Raw genomic sequence first — 11,603 nt, forward strand, 5'->3', positions numbered from 1 at the left:
CTTCTTTTTCTCTCTGCTGTGTTCTTCATCATGTTTGCACAGATTGCTCTTCCTCCTCCTCCCCTCACGACCTCCTCAGTGTGGCCATAATCCCACTCTGAGCAGGTTGTGCAGTGTGAACAGGTGGTCTTCTGATTACGCAGCGCTGATGTCATTCCTAACAGGTAATTAACAAAAAGCCTCATAACACACAAACTGATTCCTAGAACTCAACATATAGAAAAATGTCACATTTGACCTCTGACCTCTGACTTTGCATTTCACACCTGCCCTTGTTTCAAGTTGACACCAAAGTGTTTTGCATATTTAAATACAGTGAAAATGAGCTGCTGAGAAACATACTTTATTATAATAACAGTGATTCACGTCTGCTTATTCATACATCAGCAGCTATCATCACCTGCTCCTGTGTTTGTAATCAGAGTACACAGCCTGAGTTTTACTCCACTATAAACTTCTTAAAGTACTTTTAAAAAGACAGAATATATTTTTAAAACTCTTCAAACCTGCACAGCGAGCTGTTTGTGCTCTGTGAGTTCTTTCTGTTATATATGTCATGTTTGTAGTGTGTGTGTGTGTGTGTGTGTGTGTGTGTGTGTGTCTGTGTGTAAGTGTGTGTGTGTGTGAGTTTCAGGTGAGGATCATATTTCAACGATGCATCATGTTGTCCACTCCCCGTCCCGACTGTTCGTAGCAGAAACGCTCTCACTCGTCGGCGTGACGGCTGAAGTGCTGCTGCTTTGATGGACGCTCAGACCAAATCAGGGAAAGTTTACCTGCAACCCCACAAACCTGGAAAAGTAAGTACACCTTTCATTCCTGCTGTTTGTGCGTCGCTGTGAGGGTTCAAGAGCCGACAAAGTGGGGAGGAAGCTGTGTTTTTGATTCTTTTATGACTGTAGCAACGACGAGAAACTGACATTTCTGTCGGTAACCAACTAAAACGGGAGGAAGATGAACATTTTGTCACGCTTCATTTTGATTTGACGGCTGAGAAAAGGGAAAAATCAAAGATGGGATCTCAGTGTTTCTGTGGCTCGGGGAGTTTGAACCAACATGTTGAAACACAGCTTCACATTCCAGCACAACACAAAGTACACGCACACGCCGTGTGAGCTCACCCACTCCTTTACGTCACGAGCACACCCACAACACCAACCTGTGACTGAAAACTCACAGATGATCATTTTACTGAACGTTTACCTGTAGTCCTGCTTTTATTGTGAAAGGACTGAGATCACAGGTGAGCGCAGGGTCTGTACTCATGTAGGACACGCCGCACGTGACCTCTCTGATGCATGGCGTTCATAAAGGAAAGGCTCAGGCTGACGCTGAGGAGTTTGTCTACGGAGGACCAAGAGTGCCCAAAGTGAAACACATGATTGAATGAATCCAGTGAACAATTAATCAGTAAAAAATATAATTTAATATTTAAATCATGTGTAAGTATTTCACTATTTAACTCATTATTTCACGGTTTCACCCATCAAAGTCAGGGGGCGGGGCTAACCCTGATCTAAAAAGCAGTGAAGAACAGAGTTTGTACTTCTTAGCTTTGAACTTGGCGGGTAGAGTCAGGAGTGCGGGCTCATGAGGACAGCTCAGACTGAGACGTCAGCCCTGCTTTGTCGTTTTATCCCTGCAGTGTCCACGTTGCCATGGAAACGCTGTCTGCGAGGTTTTGTTGCATCGTGATCTGGGATCGATGCACCACGACCTGCAGTTGCAGTGACCGATGTAAATGACTTCACGATGAGCTGCTGCACAGATGCAATAATTAATGAAAGTGTAAAACAATGAAATGTTTGAATATTTTAAATAATTTATTGATACATATTTATTCATTTCATTTGACACTCTGGGCCCTCCGTACACACAGCCTTGTTTTCCTGTTTGGACGCAGCGCGGCGCTCACGTCTCTCTTTGTCCTCAGAAATGGAAGCCGGTGTGGTTGTCTCTGACGCCCCCCAGCAGCCGTGGCGTGGGCCGACTGGAGATCCAGGACATGGGAGGTAAACAGCTGCACTCGTTATGTGAATGATGAAAATAACAGTGATCGTTTCTTCTCTGAGCGCTCACAGCAGTAAGACTGAAGCCCACTGATTTCACACCGAGCCCAGTTTACTTTCAGTCCAGCTGAACTCAGACTGAGGGAGCAGGTGCTGCAGCAGCTCTGGGTCATCTCCCTGGATGATCCGTCACATCACGTCTCAGGTTTTATCCTGTTCCACTTTGATGTTTGAGGTGATATTTAATACGTGACACTAAATGTCAGATTTCCACAGTTTAATCAGGTTAATGAAACGCTGTGGGGAGCTCCAGGGCCGTGCACAGATGTTTGAAGGGGCAGGTGCTCAAGCCCCCCCCGCACGTGCCTGCCGAGCTCCACCTCAGGGAACATTTACATGCAGATCTGTGCTCAAGTTTTGGAGGAACAACATGGCAGTGATTCAATCAGCAGAGCCTTTTAGTGGCGTTCACATCCCACAGCAGATGCTTCCAGATAGGAAACAGGGGTTCATCCTTTCATCCGTCACCTGTCGGTAGCTGGAATACACCTATGAACAGTCGAGACAGATTTTACGAACCACTGTATTATAAAAGTAGAACATCTGAAGTGTTGGTGATAATCCTGATTACATAAGAAAGCAATGATCGCAGCAGTGGCTCTAATCCTGCACGTGCAAACTCACTTCTGGACCTGCAGCTTTGATGCTGATGCTCTATTCACAGACACAAAGTGCAGATTACAAAGAAAAACTCTCAACCATCCTCTGATGTTGTGATTCTCCAGACCTTTTCTTCACTTTACCCCTGTGGGACGTCTGCACTGTCTAAAATATTCAGCTTAAACAGAAAAACATAACTAATTAAATATTTCTTTCATGTCTTTAAGTTAAACTCGGCTTTCGTGTTCAGTGGAGACACTCAGCACTAAAAGGCTTCATATCAGTTCCTGGGGAGCTAAAAATAAAACTACACGAGCAGGAAAAGGCGGGGAATCGTGTCGTGTTAGGGATGCTGGTGGTGCTGAACGCACGTCGTGCATGCAGCGGCGGGCCGAGCACTGGATCTGACGCTTTAGCAGAGCCCGGGATGAGGGCGATGTTATGTAAGCTCAGCGGCAGCATCTGCACAGTGAACACATGACATGCACGTTTTACACGGACACAAACATCAGAGAAGAGTTTGTGAATGAGAACAGGGCAGCGGTCAGGGCGTGCGCTTTAAAAGGTGCGATCAACGCAGAGGCCAGAAAGCGTCCGACGCGGTGAGAGCTGCTCGTCACAGAACCTCAGTGCTTCCTTCAGTCCTTTCTCTGCGACCTGCACACAAACACATGCAGGGATGTTTCACAGCTTTGATGCTAACAAAGATGCTCCTCGCCTCTGATTTGTATAAATGAAACTGAGTTGAACTGAATCTGGGGAGAACAGTAATCTGTCATCTGCAGACACACCAGCTAACAATCCTCACTGCTGCCACATGTGTGACAATACTGACCCCTAGTGTTCGGTTGGGTTTTTGCATGGTGACGTTTGGTCGACTGAAACTGAAACTTTTCATCTCAGACTCATCCTGATGCCACTTTTAGCAAATTACGTTCAGCTGTGAGGGAGATGCAGTAGAATCAGCAGTGCAAGAGTAAAAGTAAATATACTTTCAGGAGTACTTAGAGGAGGACCAGAGGCCTGGGGAGCAGCTCCTGCACTCGTCTGGACCAAGAGTTCAGATGTTCTGCAGAATCTGCTGCAAACACATCAGACGTCACCTAATTTTGTAATAATCAGCAAGTCTTAATACACGGCAAGCACACTTCAACCAAACTGAGGTTAAACATTGACTCGAGCATTGATCCAGTGTCCAAAGTCCAGAGTTTGGCTGTTTGCTTTGCAGGTGTGTGCACACAGGAATGTTTGAGGTTGCACAGATTCGCTCACAAATACATAAGTGGAGTAAAAATAAGAAGTTTGAAGTCCGAAGTTTCTATGCAGTCAGTGTGTTTGAGCTCCAGAAAGAAACTATTTCACAGCAGGAATGAAGCTACACTAACAGGAAATTATTTATCTGGAGTTCTTCTTCTTCTTCTTTATCCTGGTAAAAAATCTCATTTCCAAGAGAGACCTGGTATCATAGCAACAAAAGTCAAACTACACGTACCACATAAATAACATCAATAACATCCATCCATCTTCATCCGCTTTATCCGGGCCGGGTCGCGGGGGCAGCAGCCTAAGCAGAGAAGCCCAGACCTCCCTCTCCCCAGCCACCTCCTCCAGCTTATCCGGGGGAATATAATCTCTCCAGCGTGTCCTGGGTCTGCCCCGGGGCCTCCTCCCGCTGGGACATGCCTGGAACACCTCACCCAGGAGGCCCCAGGAGGCATCCTTATCAGATGCCCGAACCATCAGCTGGCTCCTTTCGATGTGGAGCAGCAGCTCTACTCTGAGCCCCTCCCGGATGGCCGAACTTCTCAAGTATATAACATTTTAAACAAATACAATATCCTGTACAAACATGTGAAAAATATAAAATAACAGATCGAATTTAGAGCGACATTAAAAACAGTCACGCTGAGTAAAAGAGTTATTCTCTCCTTTAAGACAGACTTAACCTCTCCGAGGTGACCAGTTCTGATCATTTCAGTTCCTTCTGCAGAGGAAGAGCCAGTAATAAAACATAAAGCACAATGGTGGACAGCATCCAACCTCTTTAGGTAGCGGGCAGGTGCGTTCATAAAAAGCAGGTCACTGTAATCAAATAAAGGTCAAATAGTTGCAGGAATCAAGTGTTTTCTCACTTGGAGGGAGAAACTTCTCTCCTGCTGCTTCCCCGCTCACGCAAACTGGATGTCTCCACGTTAGCTGGAGTTTAGAGAAAGTCTGCAGAGTTGTTGTCATCTGCATAGAGGCCTCAAAGACAGAGGGACGACATCACTGCTAAAATACACACCTGGCTTTAACTACTTTAGCATCCCAAAGTTCACTCCGGGAAAATCATCGGAAACATCCATGTGCGAGCTGCAAAGCACCTCCACCTTCCAGAGGTTCTGCTGACAACATGCCGTGTTGCCAGGTCTCCTTCTGTGCTCCAAATACTCCAATCTCTGGAACTGGGATGCCAGTTTGGGTTTTTTCCAGCCTACTTTTGAAACATTCTTCACTTTCTGTACTTCGGCTTCGGTGGCCTGAGGATTTCAGACGAGGTTCTTTGAATCATGAGAGCAGTGTGCAGGAACGAGAATCAGCAGCTCCAAGGCCATGGTCCTCAGCTGGAAATGGGTGGCGTGCCCGCTCCGACCCGGGATGAGTCGCTGCCTCAAGTAGAAGATTTGAAGTACCTCGAGGTCTTTTCACACGCGATGGAAGAGCAGAGCACGAGATCAACAGATGGACTGGTGCGAACGCCAAACCGAGAGGCCTGAGTGTAAAAGTGAAGCTTTACTGATGATCTACAGTCACCTTCTGCTCTGGGTAGCTACTGATAATGTGGAAATGATCTTCCTCTGAAGATGAAAGGAGGAGCTTGGAGTACAGCTGCTACTCCTCCACATCAAAAGAAGATGGTGGGATACTGGGAGGAAGCACGGAGGCAGACCCTGGACTGGTTATATCTCAGCTGGCTTGGGAATGCTTGGAGTCCCTCTTGATTAGTTAGGAAGAGGTGGATGGACAGGGGGGGTCTGCGTGTCTGCTGCCCCCATGACCCAAAGCTCGATGGATGAACCAGTTCACAGCAAAATGTATCTATAAAGATGAATGTACTCGATCTGACATAAACCTTCATGCTTTGCCAGCAGGGGGCGACTTCTTTGATTGCATAAGTTATTTTGAGTAGAGGAGTTACATGATGACTTTATCATGTCTGTCACTGGTCTCAGAGCTTCGTGGATAAAACAGGATGTTTATCCCTTAAATTATGAGATAAACAAGAGTCTGCAGGCTAACACAGGTCGAGCTTGTGGCTCGCAGGTCTGTACGAGCGTGAGTACGACAGGATGATTCAGTGCTTAATCCTGTCTTTACAGATTCATCTTTAAATATCACTCTGCCTTTTCCTTGTGTTCAGCTCACTCACACATACATTTGAATCTTACTTGGTTTTAAATCAGAGCTCAGCCACAAACACTTCCACACCTGCGAGTGGAAGCATCGCCTGCGGCTGTTTGACATTCAGGCAAACATGTCGCCTCATGTTTCTCCACCCGGAGAAGAATCGTGCGCTCTGAGCAAAGACTTGTTGGGTGGAAACGGCCGCAGAGCAGAGTGCGCACGAAGCTTATTGTTTGAGTCGCTCTGGTTTGAGAAGAAGCAGCGTAATTTATGTCTGTCAGGCGTTCTCCGCCGACTCAGCTGTAACTCTCTGCCTGTTTGTGCACGGTGCATCCTGCAGGGGGCGATCTCAGAAAACACGGGGACCGGAGGGTGAAGGTGGTCCGACTGTCCGAGTTGATCAGCGTCCTCAGACTCCCCCCGAACGCTGAGGCCTGCCCCATGGTGAGCCGTCATACTCTCCTCTCACGGTTCCAGTCGGCAAAAGTCGAAAAGACGCTTAAAGCTGGTTTGTGTCTGCAGGAGAACATGTGGGCGTTCTGCGTGGAGACTCAGGACAGGACCATGGTGTTCGCCGCACTCAGAGACGACTGTGCCGACTGGGTGGACAAACTGTGCCAAAGCACGTTTCAGGTGTGCAGGACGCAAATGTTCCTTCTCTTTCACACAAATGTGTAGCTTCATGATTTCACAGCTAATTATTTAAGCTTCATTCGCTCTCTCAGAAAGGAGGCCGTCCACGCTCGAATCAGCCCCGAATGGAGGAGAACCAGATATACGTCTCAGTACAAGAAGGTAAATTCTTTGCTTTTGTCTTCTCCAAATACTCAGTTCCGGTTAAGAGCGCCCCCCCGGAACAGGATGAGCAGTTATTGCATCCCCCAGTTTTGACACGTTCACATCAACGTGAGTCTGGGAAAATTTGACACACGCTGAGTAAACAGTGAGCTACAGGGATGCACACGATACTGCAGACATGTAATATTCAGCTCTCTCTGGCTGCTCAATAAAAGTGGACCGTAATAACCTTCCTAACATCCAATGTGCGCTCTGACGTTCAGCACAGAGAAGCCGAGCCTCACACTTTTTGCTCGTGCTGTCAGTATTTATTAACAGTGTGAGGAAAACTTCGTGCATGTATTTAAACTGTGTTAAATCATCACATCAGTGTTCTGCTTTGCTTTATTTGCATGGTAATGACTGACAGACTCTCCTCCCTGTTTACAGCCTCTGAGTTCTGGGTGGCGATTCAGAGGACGGAGGCAGCGACCCGCTGCGGCCTGCAGGGGGCGTACTGGCTGCAGGTGGGACGGGAGGCGCTGCTTCTGAAAGAAACCCAGAAGAAGAACGTTGTTCACGAGTGGCCGTACGAACTCCTGAGGCGATACGGGAACGATAAGGTGGGGACGATCGTGGCTCGAGAGTTGGGAGTTCGCCTTGTAATCGGAAGGTTGCTGGTTCGAGCCCCGGCTCGGACAGTCTCGGTCGTTGTGTCCTTGGGCAAGACACTTCACCTACTGCCTACTGGTAGTGGTCAGAGGGGCCGATGGCGCGATATGGCAGCCTCGCTTCTGTCAGTCTGCCCCAGGGCAGCTGTGGCTACAACTGTAGCTGCCTCCACCAGTGTGTGAATGGGTGGATGACTGGGTGTGTAAAGCGCTTTGGGGTCCCTAGGGAGGACTAGTAAAAGCGCTATACAAATACAGGCCATTTACCATTTACAGGCCATTTAAGGTGTGTGCTGCTCATGGTCACAATTTAAAGGTGCTTTTTGTATCACCTGTTGCATGTTGTTATTACGTCTTTCACCACAGGGGGGTGCCATTTTACCAGACTGTAAGGAGAAGCAGGAAAAGTCAGTGTTTAGCCTGAGATCGGGACTCAAGCCCGACAGCAGGGAGGTTTTGGAGCTTTTTTAATGGAGCTCTGAATCCGTCAGCTTTACTGGTGGCTCGATATTGCCTGCAGGCGTGTGCCTGAACAGAAAAAGAGCAAAAATGTTAGCACTCTCCAGGAACCGTGCTTACGTTTGCCTGTGTTTCACTTTTATCATTTATATAAAAGGATCAAATGTGGTTGTGTTTGGTGATAATTCATATCTCGCTTCCACATGCGTGTGGGTACCAGCTCTTCCTCTCCTGCTGGGTGCTGCATTAGCTTGCTGCGCCATCATGTGGTGCAAAACGGTGTTACAGAACAGTCTGGCTCTCACGCTCTGATTTTTCACCTGAAATTCTTTCACATTCTTGTTAAAGTTCAGTTCATGATGGAAGCTTTAAGTGAAACTGAAGCCTCACAAGTGTAAGACGTTTATTTTCTCTCCTCCTCCCAGCTGACCCTAACCATCGAAGCCGGGCGCCGCTGCGACTCCGGTCCTGGAGCGTTCATCTTTGAGACGCCGCAGGCTGAGAAGATATTCGCCCGGATTCAGAGCACCATCAAACTGAAGACTTCATCGACCAACCCAAACCCAGAGGGAGAGAAGGTTGCGGTAACCAACATACAGGCTCATTCGCCCCTCCCCAAAGTCCCCGATATGACCAACATGGCCGCCATCCTGGAGAACAAGCTGAGGACAGAGGAGAGCAGAGAAGAGAGCGCACATGCTCGGGAAGATCACCCGCCTCCTATCACCCTCATGCCACTCCCACTGGTCCCTGCTGGCTCCTCTGCAGGTAACCATGGAGACCAGTCAGAGGCCATATACGCCAATCCGACCGACTGCATCCGGCCTGTAACAAAACCCCCGCCTGTCAGAGCCACGTATATCGACCCTGCGAGCGTTCTTCCTCTCAAACCCCCATGTGCCGCTCCGCATCCCCCCCCTCGCGCGGACGACCCGGATTCGGTCTACTCGGAGGTGTACGACAAGATCGGCCATCACCAGAATAAAGACAACGTCCTCCAGAAAAAAGAAGAAACGAAGGTTTCAGCAGAGGGTGCCGCGGTCTATGCCGAACCCAGCAGACGGAGCAAAGTGTCTCTGACAAGCGAAGCCAAGGCCGACCCCTTCGCTCATCTTTACGCTCATGTCTGTAAGAAAGCACCGTCGTCCAGCCCCTCGTCATCCAATGAGAGCACCCCCTCCTCCTCGTGTCCTGTCGCCAACAGGAGCACAACAAAAGCCTCGGATTGTCCGCTTGATGATGTAATCTATGAAAACCTGGGCATCATTTAACTCTGGTGTTTAGAAAACCATCATTGACATTCTTCATAGTAAAATTGTTCAAAAACTCGTGGCCGTGTTACCGCAGCACATGCGATGTAGGCTGACCTCAGACTGTAGAAGTTTGGGACTGGACGTCGGAGGAAGTGCCGGTTTTGTAAGGTCAGGGATCAGATGTTTGAGAAACTTCTTGCTTGCTTCCTAAAATATGAATATTTAATCATTAAGACAGGTGAATAAATAAACCTGCATGAATGTGATTTATGTTAATGTATCTGTTTATCTGCATATTTATAAGTTTAGCACTCCTGTGTTGCAAATTCATACTCTGACTGACTTTTCCACATAGAAAACTTCTCATTAGGGATGGGTATCGTTTAGGTTTTATCCGATACCGGTGCCAAACCGGTACTTTTGAAACAATGCCGGTGCTTAAAGAATGGAGAACACAAAATTGGTCCAAAAACCTCTCATGTTCAGCTGTTTTTTTGTAAAAAGATAACAATGTTAGCCTTTTCTGCAGCTATGGGGCATATATGGTATCACTCTTGGCTGGAAGCAGTGCTTAAACAATGGAAAAAACACAAACTTTGTCCAAAAACCTCTCATCTTTAACTGTTTTCCACTTTTTCTTTGGTCATTTTAGCCTTTTTGGCCAGGGTGAAGGGAGTATCTGCCATCAAACAAGAAGACAGCTGCATGTAGCTATGATGGTGTTTGCTAGTTCACCTTACATGCATTAATGTAATAACGTGGTTAGCCTACTCAACGTAATTACACACAACAACATGAAGCTACTCACACAGAGAAGAACGGCTGCTGCTGCATCATCATCCTCATCATTTCTGCTACACTGGCAGGGCTAGGGGCCAGGACTCTCCTCTTCGGGTTTTTGGGGGATGTTGCTAACTCCGGGTCGATAACAGGCACCACACCCGCAGTAGATGTGCTCGGTGTGAGGTCTCGCAGCAAGCTATCAAATACGGCGCATTTCTCGGCTTTTAAAAAAAACGCTATGCGTCGCCAGGTGTTTCATCAGATTTGAGGTGTTACCTCCTTTGACAGTATCACAGTATCAGCTTAAAGCACTTGTTGCAGCTGCTGAGTTTGCATCTTTTGCTGTGAAGTACAGCCAGACTTTGACCGCTTCACCTTGGGCATTTTTAATCTGTAGCTCTGCTCTAAAAGAACGTACGTACCTGGACCCGCCTACTATCCCCGGAAACGTAAAATGATTGGCTAGAATTCAAAGTGTATCACAGCTCAGGAAAAAAAAAGCACCAAAATGTGCGCTGCTTTTCAGTCTGGTTACTACCGTTTATGTCAGAACCGGTGCCATCATGGCACCCATCCCTACTTCTCATACACGATTTTTTACATATAAAACTGTAAACACGCTTGTTTGGTTACGATGTACAAATGTATGCTGCAAAAATGTCCCTGAGTCATGTTACATACATGGGCCTTACTATGTTTCTGTGTAAATATCGGAGCTATGACAGGTATCGCCATCATCTGTTACCGTAAGTGTTATTGTGCTTTAAATAAAACAAATATATGACACTCTTGTTCCACTGAACGAATCCTGGTGTTTTTAACAGTATGTAATACAGATATAAGAACAGAAGATGTTTTTCTTGTGTTCTGCTCCGAGTGCTCGCTGCTGTGTGGACAGATGATTTTACGTATTTGTACATTTGGGAAATTCACATAAACAATCGGGAAAGTTGGAGTGTTGGCGTCGTGTTCAAACACCTGATGAATCAGAGTAAATATTTACCACACTGCACCGCTGCCTGAGGCCCCTCCCCCACACGTCACTTTCAGTCAAGACCAGGTTCAGAGACAAACGAGAAGCAGCCGACCGGGTGAGTCCCCATGTCCTCGAGACCCTTTCATAAACTGTTCATGCCGAGTCTGAAGAGGGTCCCAGTGCTGTGGACGTCATCACACCTCGTCCCCATACCAAAGACACCACGTCCCAGCGGCCCTCAGGATTACAGCCTGTGGCACTGACCTCCCACGTCACAAAGACCCTGGAAAGACTCATCCTGGACCATCTCTGACCTATCAGACCCGTCAGGACAGGTCAGCATCCCCTTCAGTTTGCTTACAGAGCTTTAGAGCTGAGGACGCCATCATCTACCTGCTCGATCGTGTCCACCTGGACCAGCCGGCGAGTGATGTGAGGTCATGTTTTTTTACTTTTCCAGTGCATTTACTGGAGAGGAGGATGTTGTCCAAGATGAGGACAATGATGGATAATACCCACTCTGTAACATGCTGGGCAATCACAGGAGCACCTTCAGTGAGAGACTGAGATTACCCATAATGCACCACTGAACGACACAGGAAATCAAGAGTTGGGAGTTCGCCTTGTAATC

At 47.4% G+C, this 11,603-nt stretch overlaps 1 protein-coding gene across 1 annotated transcript; it reads left to right on the forward strand.

The window, feature by feature from the left end:
- Window positions 1-684: 684 nt before the first annotated feature.
- On the forward strand, window positions 685-9,796 carry LOC102781027 (docking protein 2-like). Its single transcript, XM_087842290.1, has 7 exons — window positions 685-800; window positions 1,934-2,012; window positions 6,394-6,497; window positions 6,576-6,686; window positions 6,779-6,848; window positions 7,281-7,453; window positions 8,386-9,796. Exons 1-7 carry the CDS (start codon window positions 744-746, stop codon window positions 9,229-9,231), a joined length of 1,440 nt encoding a protein of 479 aa, XP_087698416.1. The 5' UTR covers window positions 685-743; the 3' UTR covers window positions 9,232-9,796.
- The last annotated feature ends 1,807 nt before the right edge of the window (window positions 9,797-11,603 follow it).

This window comes from Neolamprologus brichardi, chromosome 6 (assembly GCF_056152115.1).
Source record: "Neolamprologus brichardi isolate AB-2024 chromosome 6, ASM5615211v1, whole genome shotgun sequence".
NCBI lineage: Eukaryota > Metazoa > Chordata > Actinopteri > Cichliformes > Cichlidae > Neolamprologus > Neolamprologus brichardi.

What these genes read in the sequence shown, in the direction of transcription:
- LOC102781027 (XM_087842290.1), top strand. Translation starts at nt 744, where the DNA reads ATGGACGCTCAGACCAAATCAGGGAAAGTTTACCTGCAACCCCACAAA. An exon ending in AACCCCACAAACCTGGAAAA is followed by an intron (nt 801 to 1,933) that starts GTAAGTACACCT and finishes CTTTGTCCTCAG; the next exon opens with AAATGGAAGCCGGTGTGGTT. An exon ending in GGCGATACGGGAACGATAAG is followed by an intron (nt 7,454 to 8,385) that starts GTGGGGACGATC and finishes TCCTCCTCCCAG; the next exon opens with CTGACCCTAACCATCGAAGC.